Source organism: Rhinopithecus roxellana, chromosome 8, assembly GCF_007565055.1.
Source record: "Rhinopithecus roxellana isolate Shanxi Qingling chromosome 8, ASM756505v1, whole genome shotgun sequence".
Lineage (NCBI taxonomy): Eukaryota > Metazoa > Chordata > Mammalia > Primates > Cercopithecidae > Rhinopithecus > Rhinopithecus roxellana.
The window spans coordinates 59706826-59723001 of record NC_044556.1 but is presented as its reverse complement, the minus strand read 5'-3'; the positions used below and the strand labels follow the sequence as shown (position 1 = coordinate 59723001).

The window sequence follows — 16176 nt, the reverse complement described above, 5'->3', positions numbered from 1 at the left end:
TTAAGCTGAATTATTTACAAAGTTAGGATTCCACACATTCCTATTAGAGCAGCTTTACGTGAGAGTAAAACACCGTTGTCCTGCAATACAGGGGCAATCTAAGGACAGCATCTTTCTCTACCCGCTCGCCTGCCTTCCACACCCCAACTTGATTTAAAAGCTAAATCCTGGCTGGGCACGGTGGCTCAAGCCTGTAATCCCAGCATTTTGGGAGGCAGAGGTGGGAGGATCACTTGAGGCCAGGAGTTCGAGACCAGCCTGGCCAACATGGTAAAACCCCATCTCTACTAAAAATGCGAAAAAAAAAAAAAAAAAAAGGCCAGGCGTGGTGGCATGCGCCTGTAATCTCAGCTACTCAGGAGGCTGAGGCATGAGAATTGCTTGAACATGGGAGGCAGAGGTTGCAGTACGCCAAGATCACGACACTGCACTCCGGCCTGGGTGACAGAGTGAGATCCTGCCTCAATAAAACCAAAAGTAAATCCTGAAAATTGCCGGAGGCCCACGAAGGGACCTGAGTGAGGAATTCCTCCTTTCCTAGGCTTCTGTCTTTGGAAGCAAGAATTCAGCAGATCTAAGAAACAGAAGAAATGCACATTTTCAAAGGTACATAGCAATTTGGAGTCTGGGTCTAAGTTGCAAGATACCTAAGAGGCCAGGTATTTCTAAAGCATTCTCACCACTAACTATTCACCTATGAAGAAATTATGAGGGTGCCATTTATGATAAATAAATGAGAAATAGAGGAGTACCCTACCTTATCTCTATGTTTGACATTTAAAGTGCTCATATCACAAAAATCAGAAAAAAATAAATAAGTACCTGGACTTTTCCGGTAACTCTTTTTCCTAGGGACTTCTATTGAAAACTATTGTCCAGCAATCACTAAGGAAATCACTTTCTTTTTTTGTTGTTGTTGTTGAGACAAGAGTCTTGCTCTGTTACCAGGCTGGAGTGCAGTAGCGCAATCTTGGCTCACTGCCACCTCTGCCTTCTGGGTTCAAGTGATTCTCCTGCCTCAGTCTCCCAAGTAGCTGGGATTACAGACCCACACCACCACACCCAGCTAATTTTTGTATTTTATTTTATTTCATTTATTCATTTATTTATTTATTTATTTATTTATTTATTTATTTATTTATTTATATTTGAGACGGAGTCTGGCTCTGTCGCCCAGGCTAGAGTGCAGTGGCCTGATCTCAGCTCACTGCAAGCTCCGCCTCTCGGGTTCACGCCATTCTCCTGCCTCAGCCTCCCGAGTAGCTGGGACTACAGGCGCCCGCCACCTCGCCTGGCTAGTTTTTTGTATTTTTTGGTAGAGACAGGGTTTCACCGTGTTAGCCAGGATGGTCTTGACCTCCTCACCTCGTGATCCGCCCGTCTCGGCCTCCCAAAGTGCTGAGATTACAGACATAAGCCACCGCACCCGGTCAGTAAATCACTTTCTAACAGAAACCAACTAGCATTTTCCCTTACTATAAAATTATAATTTCAATTTCATTATCAAAAAAAAAAAAAAACTGAAATTGATATATTGGCACTTTCAAGTAAATGAAAACCTTGTAGAAAGTCTATAATTCAAGAGTACAAGTACCATATAGCCAATGCTTTCCTAACAGTAGCCAATACATTCTCCTTAGAGACTCATAGATTTAACATCACGTATGCTTCTGTCCAGTCTTCAGAGTAACATAATCAAATTCCAAGAAATCTGATTGAATTTTAGTTGGCTTTTCAAGAAAACAGCAAAAGGAATAATTATGACTTTGAAAGCTAAGGAAAAAAATTAATGCCTCTACATTAATAAAATCTTGATTAACATACTGAGAAATAAATCACTCTAGATAGGAACATGTTTTGAATAGAGGAACAGAAGTATTAATCCTTTAAGAGTTAAAGCTTAAATTTTTTATAAAACTTTTCTAAAAAATATGTTTTTGTTGCTTCCTTAAACAGTGTTCTAAATACAATGTAATATTTTAAAAAATCACTCAAAGTCACCAGGTATGGTGGCTCATGCCTGCAATCCCAGCACTTTGGGAGGCCTAGGTGGGTGGATCGCTTGAACCCAGGAGTTCGAGACCAGGCTGGGCAGCATAGCAAGATCCCATCTCTTTAAAAATAATAAAATAAAATAAAATAAAAATCACTCAGGGTCAACATCAAGATACTGGTCAATATGCCTTGCCAAGTGTTGACATATAACTGGCATGATGCTTCCTGTATTTGATCCAAGAGAGGAATTACAGCTTCTGGATTAGGTCATTCCTTCCAGATAACTGAAAATTAGTTCTTTAAATCTAGAAGATATTACATTTATCCATGTGAAAAACTCTCTAAAATAGACTATTCATCTTCCCTGACTCAGTAAACAAGCTAATCGCTCTTAAAGATTCAGGAACCCTACTAAGGCATACAGGACTCATCAGCTCCTGGCCCAGGTGGCCTCACCATACTCTGCTATTTTGGTTGCCTCCTTGTTTCTAGCCATGCTATTTCCTACACTAACCAAACGCTTCTCCCGCACTGTTGCTGTTAACCTGATCTTTACTGTCATCCTTCTCATTTCTGAATATAATCTGGAGCAGCCACTGCCTCCAAAAATCTTTACCTCTCAGACATGTTCCATATTTTATATTCTCTATTTTAGTGAAAGTTGTCACCCTTTCTGAGTCTCTCAAGTTGTAAACCTCTGAGTTAATTAATAACTCTTCCCTCTCCCATATCCCTCTACATGTGTTAATCGCACATCAAGTCAATCTATACCTTAAAATTGCTTCCCAATCTGATTCCTCTTTTCCCTTCACCCCAACTCACTTTACCCCTCACAATCTTAGTTCACGTTCTCTCTTCCTGCTTTGATTATGTCAATTGTCTTCCACTAATTGGTCTTCTGACTTTTCCATCCTTCAGCCCTTTTTCCTTAAAAATAATGAAATCTTCACTATCTGAGCAACAGATTAAATCATTCCCCAAACCTCAGCACTGCACAATATTACCCTTGTAACAAACCTCTACATGTACCTCCTTAGTCTAAAATAAAAGCTGAAATCAAAAGAGAAAGACAGAAAAATCAAATCTGACCAGATCACTTACCTTATGGCATTGGCCTCCAATGTGTAAAGAATAAAGTCCAGATTCCTCAAGAGAAGATAGAAGACTTCAAATCTGATGCCAACCTACTTCCTCAGAATCTCTTTTTCTAACTCCCCACTCATTAGCAAATATCCTACATTCCAACTTCCATGGAAGAAAACAGGAAAGAAAACTATAAGGAATCTGAAAAACTAGAGAACCGGCAGGCTTTTTCCACCTTACCATGTTTACTTCATGCCATTTTAAAAATCAAAGCTAAGTTTCTTATATTCTTCTAAAGTACATTCCTCCTGAGAATCACATTTCCTATGAATATCCCCACATCACAATTTTTCCAACTTTACGATTTTCTAATTTCATGAGCAATATATGTACCACCCAGAACAGCTACTAAAACTATTTGGCAAAGGATTTCTCTTCTTGTTTCTAAATGAAATACGTAGTGATCTGATTCATTCCATACAACCAAATCTCTACTGAATTTAACATTCAACAATTTACCCCAAAGTTCTATTTATTGGCTAAGAATCATTCTTTTTTTTTTATGTCTTCTCACATCCACTAACAGTATCTTTTTCCATAGCCCTATCTCACAAAAATACAAATAAAATAAAATTAGTGACTACCAATTAGACAGTACAAATGTTTTAAGAATGGGGATACAGAAGATCTTAAAAGGTTCCAAAAAGAAAAGAATCAGAAAGCAGAACAGCACTGAACCTCTCAATGGCAAAAAAAAAACAAAGAAAAGAAAAAGAAGGAAGGAAGGAAGGAAGGAAGGAAGGAAGGAAGGAAGGAAGGAAGGAAGGAAGGAAGGAGGAAGGAAGGAGGAAGGAAGGAAGGGAGGGAGGGAGGGAGGGAGGGAGGGAGGAAGGAAAAGAAAGGAGATAGAAAGAAAAAATTTCTCTCAAACTTCTGAGAGAAAATTACTTTCCAACATGGACATCTATGTTCTACTAGTTTCTTGTGGCTGCCATAACACATTACTACAAACTAGGTAGCTGAAAACAAGAGCAATTTACTCTCTCACAGTTCTGGAGGCCAGATGCCCATATCTGGCAAAGCCTCACTCCCTCTTGGGGCTTCAGGGGAGAACCCATCCTTTTCTGTCTCCTCCAGCTTCTGGTGTTTCTTGGCATTCTTTGACATGCAGCCACATCACTCCCACCTATGCCTCCATGGTCACACTGCCTGCTCCGCTTCTGTCTGTCAAATCTCTCCTATGTGTCTAAGAACACTTGTCACTGGTCTTAGGGCCTACCCGAATAATTCAGGATTACGTCTTCATCTCAAGATCATTAACTTAATTGCATCTGCAAAAACCCTTTCTCCGAATATTGGAAGCCATTTATCAGGCCAATATATCAATAAAAAATAAGGACACCTATACTCTCTCCCAGAATGCTGGTAACTGTGCCATCACTAAAATGCAGGAGAAAGCCAAGAGAAAAGAAGACATTTAGTTCAAAAAAACAGAGGATACTGCATAGGAGAGAGGCAAATGGAATTCCCAAGAAGGGGATAAAGCAATGTTGCAAAATGACAGTGCACAGTAGGTAAAGAACAACCAGTTTAGATAGCAGCAGCAGGATGACCACAAGAAATATACTACTGAAAAGGGTTTAACACTTCGGTTGAAGAGTGTGGAGGGATTTTGGCAAATACAAAACTAAGAAAAATAAAGGCAAATGATAACTCCAGGAAAATAAAAATTGTAACAAAGCTGAAGAAAGTAAGTATTATTATTGTATAGTATTTTGCTCAGCAGTGAACAATATTCACATTGAATACTAGTATTCAATCTAGTATAAGAAATTTTAATATACTATGTTGGAAGGACAGAATATGGAGAGGTGTGAGAAAAACCAACTTCATCCTCCATAAAAGATAGTATCTAGTATTGTAAAGAAATAGTGTAAATATTATTTAAGATATGGAGGTAAATATCGGAAGAAAGAACTAAGAGTTGCCTAGGTGTAGAGAACAATGGAAAAGGGCAGTGGTTATTTTATTTAATCATAAATTCACTTTTCACACTGTGCTCCTATTTCTTTGATAATAAAACTCTAATGCAGAAAAGATTCTAAGAAAAATGACTTGTTCGGCCAGGCACAGTGGCTCATGCCTGTAATCCCAGCACTTTGGGAGGACAAGGCAGGTGGATCACCTGAGGTCAGGAGTTTGTGACCAGCCTGGTCAACATGGTGAAACCCTGTCTCTACTAAAAATACAAAAATTAGCTGGGCATGGTGATGCACACCTGTAATCCCAGGTACTCAGGAGGCTGAGACAAGAGAACCGCTTGAACCCAGGAGGCGGAGGTTGCAGTGAGCTGAGATCACTCCACTGCACTCCTGCCTGGGCGACAGACAGAGACTTTGTCTCAAAAGAAAAAAAGAAAGAAAGAAAGAAAAAGAAAAATGACTTGTTTGGGCCCTATCACAGTTAAAAAACATTTGCCACAATGTCTGTTTCTTATACCTTGAAGAAACATGAAAGTTCTATAAAAATTATTTTTTTAAAAAGTGTTCTTTAAAATAAATTCCCAAGTCATGTGTACATTAGGAGAAAACAAAACCAAACACCAAAACCACTCCTAAAGTATGGTTAACTATAATGGGTTCAACCTATATAACCTATGTTATATTATTACAATTCTATCCATATTTAATATAAAACTCCTGCCTCTTTTGGTTATTGAACATAAGACTTTAACATCAAAACTGAGTAACACATTTAACTGGGAAAAAGAATTGAAATCATTAAAATGAAGGTGTTTCCAAACTGGTATCCTGATAGCTGACTGTGAATCTAGTTTATATGGGGGTGACCTCTAATTTTAGAGACTTCACAATATTAGGAATACTGAATTTAAAAATCTGTGCTCTGAATATCATTACAGCCCAGGGAAGGGACAACAGTAAGATTTCTTTTGTTCCATGCTATGATGAGAGAAGGAACATCTATGAGGAAAGAGTACAATAGCTACGGTGCTAGGACAAGGTTAAATATAAGAAAAAAATGGCAAATATTGTTTTCTACTTACTTAATATCTTCCTTTATTTAGTTCGTTCATCAATGATTCAATTCTAAATAGCACTTGGCACACCAAATCTACGCTCACTTTTGCCACCCTGCCTTCCCTTGAACTGCATTTAAAGTTCACCTATTTCATATGATGATCTATGCTCTAAATAACTAGTACACAGTTACTCTGAAATTCCCCACACACAGGGGTAGCCACTTAATGTACATTTTGTTAGAACTGGTGTAACTAATGTTAACGTGTACTCGACATACTAATTTAGAATTTGCCTACTATCAAGTTAATCTTGCTTACTTATTTACTTGAAGTCATTTGTCCATTGTCCATCTTAATTGTTAGATTTTAAAGGACACAAGGATAACACCTGGTAGAAACAGGTCCTTAGTAAATATGGTTTTTTGTTTGTTTGTTTGTTTGAGATGGAGTCTCGCTTTGTTGCCCAGGCTGGAGTGCAGTGGCACGATCTTGGCTCACTGCACCCTCTGCCTCCCAGGTTCAAGCAATTCTCCTGCCTCAGCCTCCTGAGTAGCTGGGATTACAGGTGGGCGCCACCATGCCCGGCTAATTTTTGTATTTTTAGTAGAGACGGGGTTTCACCATGTTGGCCAGGCTGGTCTTGAACTCCTGACTTCATGATCCGCCGGCCTAGGCCTCCCAAAGTGCTGAGATTACACGCATGAGCCACCGCATCCAGCCAATAAATATGTTTTATATCAACAACTGATCCAATCTCAAATAGTATGGTACTTTCATAGTTATTCAGATGCAAACTCAAGCAAAATTTTTTTAAAAGGAATCTGTTTTTCCATAAATATGCAATCAAAATGAAAACACATATTTTTAAAAGAAAAAGATATGTCAGGGTATTGGTGGCATGGGGCAGGGTGTTCTAGAAACAAATTACTTTTAGAGTAAAACCACTTTGGCTTAAGTCTCAAGCAATTTTTGACCTTGTCCCAGAATTACAAATACTGTGATCACTGAAGTAGGAAAAAAACAAAGTCAAGGGCAAGTGTAAATGCTAAGAAAAAAATACAATGCCAGTGGAAAGAATCTGTTGTACATTTTCATAACTCATGAAAGAAATAATCCCAAAGCAAAAGTATGCGCTTCTATAAAATGTTATTTTGAAACCAATAGGAAAAAGAAAAAAAATAAGTCTCTTCATCTTTCCACTAGTTCTTTACCATCCAATGCTGCTGAATCTTTCTAACTCTTACGGTAAAAGGTTACTAGTGCGAATACAGCCTATTAAGGCTTTTGAACTAAAAAGTATAAATCCCCAAACACAGTGTTCATGTATTTACAAGCACTTCTGATAAACACTTTAAAATAGCAGCACTAGTGAGAACTATTATTATATAAATATACAATTTGAGCCCTTTGATTTTTAAGAGACAAGTAGATTCAAAAACTTTTGTCGAAATTGGGTAAAATATCAACTTAATCAAGAAACTTTAAAAAATGCTCCAACCCTAGGCTAGCATAAAATTCCTAACTGCTCTTCTTGCCCGGGTTTCAATTATTTTCCCAAAATACAAACAAAAAATTTATGACAGAAACTCTCATTTCCTGACTGATTAAAAGTACCTTTGGTTTTGGCAACAGAAATCAAGCCATCAAAATACAACTACATATTTTGCTTTTTAAAACGATAACAATAGAAACCCACCCCTTGCAAAATTAAAGCACATTTCAAAACCTTTCACTTTCATTAAAAAGAAACTACTGCCTGGGCATGGTGGCTCACACCTGGAATCCCAGCACTTTGGGAGGCCGAGGCGGGTGGATCACCTGAGGTCAGAAGTTCAAGACCAGCCTGGTCAACATGGTGAAACCCCATCTCTACTAAAAACACAAAAATTAGCTGAAGGTGATGGTGCACACCTGTAATCCCGGCTACTTGGGAGGCTGAGGCAGGAGAACTGCTTGAACCTCGGAGGTGGAGGTTGCAGTGAGCCGACATCGTGCCACTGCACTCCAGCCTGGGCCAGGGAGCAAGACTCAGTCTCCAAAAAAAAAAAAAAAAAAAAAAAAAAGAATGAAAGAAATTACTGAGGTCCACAAGCCAAAAGGGCTGGAGAAGCAAAGTTCTCATGCCAAAGGTCATAGAAAGTATTTATGCTCTTAATCTATCAACCAAACATCACTAAAGATGCCTCAATGCAAGAATGACTTTCTACCATTATTTCCTAAAACTCTCTGATTCTTCATATTTTATAAGTTACACACCATCACAATTACTTCTATGGGTAAAGTCTGAAATTAAAGCTGTGGCTCACACAGGCTTCTCTTCTTCAAAATGCACAAAATGGCAGGATTTCAGATAAGAGAGAGGCAAGCCCTATCTCTAAAGACTGTGGGCACGGAGAAATTTTAATAAAATCTGGGGGAACAAAAGAACCCTGTAATTCTATAGTCTGCTTTTCCATCTCAAGACTCTAGTTTTAGAGCTGGAAGTCTGATACACTGAATCCTATATAAAAGTTTTACCTGTTTGGCTTTTGGTTTCTTTTTGCTTGAAGTAGTCTCATTTGTACTTCTATCCATTCCTCTCAAAACACTGATGAAATCTTTCTTGGAAACAGTTGATATCAACTTAGCACGCTTTCTCATAGAACTTCCAGCTTCCTTAACCTTTTCATCAACATTCTTTTGATGTTTCTGAACAGCATTAAATAATTGCACCACACCCCTATAGAATATAAAATGACCAGAACAATGTAGTTAAATAATTACACTAGAATACAAACTCTGAGGATAGGAAAAATGTATTTTTACTGTCTAGTAAAGAGGCAAGCATTTAACAAGTACTCAAAGAGCTGGATAAGTGGTTAAATACATTTGATAAATACATCTGAAAAATCAATATACATTTCAATGAATGAATATAAATTTCTAAACAGATAACAAATGTGGATTGGTACATAACTTTGTGCTTCACTCCAGGAAAGATTTTTCTGGATCTTAATTTCATCTGTAAATTGGAAAAATAATACCTGAGTAGCTTAAAAAGTATTTAGCTACATTATCTGTAACTCTTGTGTTATGTATGAAACTATTTTAAAATTCTACTTTAAAAAAGACTTACTTTAAAAACTATGTTCTGCATTTATTTGAGTTTATTCAAAGATAAATTCTGAAAATTAAGACCTGCAACATCCAATACAGGAGCCACAAGCCACATGTGGCTAGTGAGCACTTGAAATATGACTGTTATGAATTGCCATGTGCTGTAAATGAAAACACACAGCAGATTTCAAAGACTCAGTATGAAAAACAGAATCCTTAAATCTTATTAATAACTGCTTCATAGTGACTACATGATGAATATTTTGAATACTGAGTTAAATAAAATATTATTGAAATTAATTTCACCTCTTTCATTTTACATTTCTCATTGTGGCTATAAGAACATTTTAAATTACATATTCAATTACAAATGAATGTAGCTGACATTCATTTCTCCTGGATAGCATTGATTTATACCGTTAAGATCCCTTCCAGCTCTAAAAGTCTGCAATCTATGAATTTTCTTGCCCTAGTAAGAGGCAATCTGCCTCTTCCAATAATTATTGGGCCTTGCACATCCCTGTACATGGTTGCTGGATTTTTCAAGAATGAATGCACCTGACTGCTCTTTATCCAGGCCATTTCTCAGGGTTGTGTTTGTAGGAAGTGACCTTGAGGAATGAGGTAATGTCTCCCCCTAGACAAAGAGCAGGCTTGTTACCAATCAGTATAAAAGTGATAGATTCCCAAGCACAGTGTTCCAGCTCTTACAACACAACATACTGCACATGCGGGCATCCATCTGGGACACCTACACTCCCTCTATGGGACAAAGGAAACAGTGAGAACATGAAGCTCTGCTACTGCTTTTGCCATCAGTAATAAAGTCTTTTGTCTTTGACCCAAAGTGTCTTGTCTTCTACCAGCATCCAGGAAACTTAAACAGGCTAGCTTATGAGCTTATATAAGGAGAGTAAAATTCCAGACCCTTCACAGTAGTGACAGGACCAGGGTGAGGCAAGGGAGGTGCCCAGGACATGAAATTTAGGAGGCACTCACTCTCATGTACTGAGTCTGTACTTTTTTAAGCTCTGTGTATGTACTAATCCATTTAATTATCAAAGAAACCCTATAGGCTAGGTATATTATCCTCTATTTACAGATAAACTGAGAGAAAAAGAAATTAAGTAGCATGCCCAGGGACACATTGCTAGTAAGAGCCAGTACTAGGATTTGAACCTAGCAGTCTGGCTCTATTACTGATGCTCTTATTCACCACACCACGCTATCACACTGTGTAACACTGAGATGGATTAGAAAATGACCAAAATAATTTAGGTAACAAGAATTTAAAAGTAATTCTGCTAAATATAACTGCTACATTCTTTAGCAGCAGCCCAAATGTTATCTCCTCTGTAATGCTTTCTCAAACTCTCCCAGACATTCTCCTGTTCTATGTTCCCAACACATAGACACAATTCTATTCTCAAAGAGACTGTAATTCCTACAAATGACCAGGCAAGGACCACCCAGCAGCTACCATATCCTATTTGTCTTTGGACACAGAGGGCATCGAGTAAATGTTTGGCGCCAATGATTAAATAAGCAGAATAAAAAGATAGCTTGAAATAGCTGTAATGTGTAATGTATTATGCCATAAATATAATGCAAGATAAAAATCATCATCGAGTACCATAAATTTAGACAAGCATCATAAGAGAAATGCAGTAAGAGGTCTGATTACACAGTTCTCGTGACTATAAAAACAAGATGATCTGAAATAGGTTCATACCAAATATACACTTAGCACATTATATTCTTGCCTCATGAGACCTGGAAAATCTTTGGTTGAATTCAGTGTTGAACAGGCAGGCTTAGATATATATCACTTGGCTCTGAGAAAGGCTGAGCTTAAGAATCAAATGAGGTCAAAAATAGAATCACTATCAAAGCTTTAGTCTACTTATTTTTTAAAGGGCAAAAACACTGCCTTACCTCGTTGCAATTCGCTGAAGATTTCTCTCTGTCTCTTTGTCTTGGACAACATCTGGCTTTACTCTGCACATCATTTCCCACTCCAGCCTCTTATCACGCTGCATTATAAATATTGTTATGTGAAAGAATATTAGATATTTCTGAAAGTGCAGCAAACATTGGTATGATACTCTGTGAAAGGGTGAAGGTAATAAATCATTCTGGCTTAGTTTGTCAGGGACTTTTAAAAAAACACAATTTTAGGGGTTCAGCTTCGAGAGCCTGTGGTTAGCACTCAGCGTGTCATGCGAGAGGCACAAAGTGAGTTTCTGTCAGGCCTTCTGACAGCAGGGGCCTGGAGAGCTGCCAGCATATTCGGCCAGGCAGTACAAGATAGGGTGTGAGGGAGCCACATGCCTGCTCTGCCATCACCAGATCATCAGAAGGAAGCATAAGGAAGATTCCAAACTATCCTCTTTGAAAATTAAAAGTTTATCTTTACTTTCAGAAAATGACTTCCTCGGTCATCAGAATTATTACTAAGAAAATGTATCAGCTTTTAAAAGAACAGCATCGTATCCAGATACTTATATAATGACTATTTTTCTATGCACAAAATCATTTAAATCCATTTCTCCTCTAGTAGCATATCTGACCAATACTCTTGCCATATATGGTTAATCGGTTGTAAGCTATAGCAAACGGTACAGAAGCAGAAGGGGAGGTGGGAAATAAGAAAATCCCCTAGGTAACATAATTTAGTTGGAACTCGTCTTTAGATAGTATACTGGTCCCAGGAATCTGATTTGATAACATTGCTTGTTCATGTCTCCTTCTCAGCCCAACATTTAACCAAATATCAAATATAATGATATAATGAATTAATCACCAAGAAGCTGGCAAGCACCAAAACCAGTAATAATGTTTTTATTAAAAATTTTTTATCTTGCCTTTACTCATCTATTTCTCATTTTGTATTAATGAAAGTGTCTAATCACAGTAAAACCAAATTATTGTGCTCAATATAAAGATTAGCCTGATAGCTTTCTAAAGAAATAGATTCCTCTTCTAACCAGACAGTTCATTTTAATGGTCATGAAATTCACTGTCAGATTATGAGAGGAATTTATTTTAAAAATCTCGCTTTTAAGTTTGAAACAGTCAATTCTTAATTATATTCAGTACTCAAAGGATAATATGTATGCTTAATTCTGAAATACTTTTAACTCTGAAATTTATTTTTGTATTTATCATTAGAAATAAGTAACTGATATATTGGAAAACCATAATAGTTAAATCAGGAAATAATAATTACGTATACTCTTCTAAGAAATATACACAAAGAGCATTTGTAGCTGCCAAGTCTTGTTTCTGGTATCGACACATGCGCTTTCACGCATTATGGAAATAGTATCATCTCTAGCACTCAAAGTTTTGGCCTAGAGCAGAGTTACAGACTCATTCCTCTTGGCTTCAAAATGTTCTTGCCCTCACTAGAACTCTGGGACCAGAGGAAATTAAAGATTCTGATATTATTGAAGCCTCTTCTAGCATTTGCCAGATAATAAACAAAGACTCAAATTTTCAGTTGAAAAGCTAGCTGTAAGATTTAAAGACAAAACTTATCTTAAATAATGTACAATAAGAATATTGAATTAATAATAGAATATGCCATGTTTCTAAGAGCAATACTTAAAAATTTCCACCTTTCACACAGAGCAACCTGTATTAAGAACAAAGAAACATTCATCTTGAAACAAGATAAGGATATGGTAAACATAAAAAGAAATACGTGTCAATTCAAACCTACGTTTCTTTCATTTTTACCTATGAAGTGACTTTGGTAATTAGTACTTCTATGTTGCCAGTACATTTGTAGAAAGTTATTCTTCTTTAATTAAAAAAAAAAAAAATGCTTATTTTAGTAACCAAGTATTTTAGACGGAGATCATCAAGTACAGGTGATATGAAAACCTTATCATGGATTTTTAGCTTTTATAATACACAACAAATTTATGTACAACTTTTGATCTTTAATTAATAGATTATACCTAGTCTAACATCTGTCATCAGTAGTTCAACAAAAGCATAATAAATTCAAATTTATCCAACACTGATTTGTATCACAACACTGAAATAATCCATTTTCAGAACTACAACCAATCCTTGAGTTATGACATCTTCACAGATTCGTATTGTTAAATACGTTTTGGCGGCCGGGCACGGTGGCTCACGCCTGTAATCCCAGCACTTTGGGAGGCCGAGGCGGGTGGATCACGAGGTCAGGAGATCGAGACCATCCTGGCTAACACGGTGAAACCCCGTCTCTACTAAAAATACAAAAAAAAAAATTAGCCGGGCGTGGTGGCAGGCGCCTGTAGTCCCAGCCACTCGGGAGGCTGAGGCAGGAGAATGGCGTGAACCCGGGAGGCGGAGCTTGCAGTGAGCTGAGATCTGGCCACTGCACTCCAGCCTGGGAGACAGAGCGAGACTCCGACTCAAAAAAAAAAACAAAAAAAGTTTTGGCCAAAAAAAAAAAAAAGTAACTAACATGCTTCTTAGTTCATAACCTAATAAAGTTAGCATGCAGACAGCTAAAACAAATAAAATAGGCTCAGGAATCACTGCCATGTGTATAATTACTTGATTTTAAAAAGATGTTTCCTCGGCATTTACATTTCTATTACTTTGCCTTTGCATAGATTATTAAAAAGTGAACATGCTCAATGGAATAATTTAGACTAAATTCCTAAACATAACCTTAGTTATCCACCTTCACATAAAAAGCAAGCTAAAAACTGGAATGTTAATTGGACAAACACTGCAAGAAACAGTTCGGTCAAGATTAGAGCTAGCCTAGACAATCTAATCTACGAGACAACTGGTGAAACACACCTGTTTTATTTTCTCTAGTCTTTCTTGCTTTAACTTTTCTTTTTCCTTTTCCAGCTTCTTATTTTTGACCAGAATAGTAGGTTTACTTTCAGGAGTTTTCTTGTTGAGGACTTTAGCCATGGCATCTGCCCAGCCCGTATTAGTCCCAACACTTGATTCTCCGTCATTCTCATTTTCTTTGTCACAGGGCTCAGCATCACCCTCACTGTCAGCTTCTACTGCATCATCATCAGAATAAAAGCGGTCCTTTTCCGATCCACAGCTTCCTACAGAACCTAAGAGTAAAAGCAAATTAAATTTTAATATCCTAGGCAGAGGCTGCCAAGGCCCCCGGAACCCTTCCTGGTGCTCTGCCTGTCCCCATTTTTGCAAGGGGGGTACTTTTCTGAGTCCCACAGCTACAGTAATGATGAAGAGCAATAGGACCATCTTTCCCATTGCCATCAGCTCCCAGAGACCCAGCCCAGCCACATAGACAGGGGATATCACAGCGGCTTCCAAACCCAGGACCCACGCAGCAGGAACAGATCCAACAGCCTCTGCCACGTCCCTGTTGTCAAAATGGTGACTGCTGACATGGAGCTGGTGCAAGGTATATCAAGTACATGAACCCTAATTGTGTCACTAAACTAATGGAAGAGGCTAATGAAGGCTATTAAAACAAATAACAGAAAACTTTAATAAGAAAATGGTACAGTATTATCAGAATAAATCTTCTAAGAGATTTGTCCCAGATACTTAAAATTCTGAATTTGTGTGCAGAAAAAAAAGCCTAAAACTTAAAATCAGCCTCATATGAAATAATTTGCATATAACATTAGAAAACTGGGCATTTTAACATTTTTGGGAAAAAAATTATCTAACAACATGCCCAAGACACTAGATTCAACTGTAACGCTGAGGACTGAATGAAAATACCAAGTTCTGAGTTGAAGATACAAATGTGTAAGTGTACCACTGAATTTTATCATGCAGAACTACCAAAAAAAAGAAGCACCTACAGGTTACCAGCAAACGAATTCATCATTTAAAATTCAAATGGATGAGGAGGATTAGCAGAAACAATAGTCCAGAAGGTGGCTTGGCTTGCAGATCAACTTGCTGAGCAGCTCTGGGTAATTTAAACTTTCAGCATTTCTCAATTTCTTAAATTAAATGCACTTTAACAGCAAGATCACAAGCACCCAACACAGCATGCATGCATCTCTATGATCCAGAGCCCTCTGGAAAGCTTCTGTTCTTCAGAAACCTACAGAACTTACTAGGAAATACTTCGAAGAAGACAATCATCCAATAGGTTAGTAACTTGGAGTGGTTTTTAATTAGCAGAAGAAGAACTAACAAAGAAGTCTGAGAAGTCGACAAAGAAGAAAACTCGGTAATATGCAAACAGCTGCCATTTAGCGTCTTTGGGTAAACAACTGCGCGTTCTTTGGATGACTCCAAAACTAGTCGAATCTCAAAGGATTATTATGGAAAATGCCATTACCTGAAACTTTTCCTATCAAAGTACCTCTACAAATGTAACAATATTAGTAGTTTAATTACTTTTTTAAATATTGATATACTTGCATTAAGATCAAATACTATTTAAAGTAACACTAGAAGAAAAAGGCCAAGGCATAAGCAGGTTTCCTGCTGCTCCTTACTTTACTCAATTCTGTTTCACCCACCCAAATCAGAACCTTCACTTAAATGCAGAGGATTAGAAAGCAATCCATATGCCAGAAGCATTGCAGCATTTCAGTGAGGCTGCCCTAGGTCCATTTACCCTTACCAAAGCCAAGCATCAGAACCATAACTGCTGCTTCTACCTTCTGAGAAGTCTATTGATTGAGTCTTGCTGTTGCTTCAAAATTATCTGTTCTTCAACTCTGAGGCTTAATTTTTTCTTTAAATAATTTCAATAAAATATTCATAATTTGCCTTTAAACATCCTCTCAGCCTTTTTATATCAGCTTACTATTATGACCAAAGTAAATGGAAGAGAGTGCATAGTACAAGTATTACCTTCTGAGTGATCCCCTCTACTCTCTTGACTTTAAGCCATAAAAAGACCTGAGTTTTAGCAAGTGATTACAATACTTGCAATTTGTGCATTATTTTGGCATAATATCTTTATTTTTTCAGTGCTGAAAATTCATGAAACAAAT

General features: G+C 37.5%; 1 protein-coding gene across 1 annotated transcript in view; it reads right to left on the bottom strand.

The window, feature by feature from the left end:
• The window catches only part of RRP15 (ribosomal RNA processing 15 homolog), a 52756-nt gene that overhangs the window by 21558 nt on the left and 15022 nt on the right, over positions 1 to 16176 (bottom strand). Inside the window, exons 2-4 of the mRNA XM_010363242.2 lie at positions 14024 to 14298; positions 11150 to 11247; positions 8636 to 8837 (exon numbers count right to left, since the gene is read on the bottom strand). Coding sequence (XP_010361544.1) covers positions 8636 to 8837; positions 11150 to 11247; positions 14024 to 14298 — 575 coding nt within the window. The remainder of the gene's footprint in view (positions 1 to 8635; positions 8838 to 11149; positions 11248 to 14023; positions 14299 to 16176) is intronic.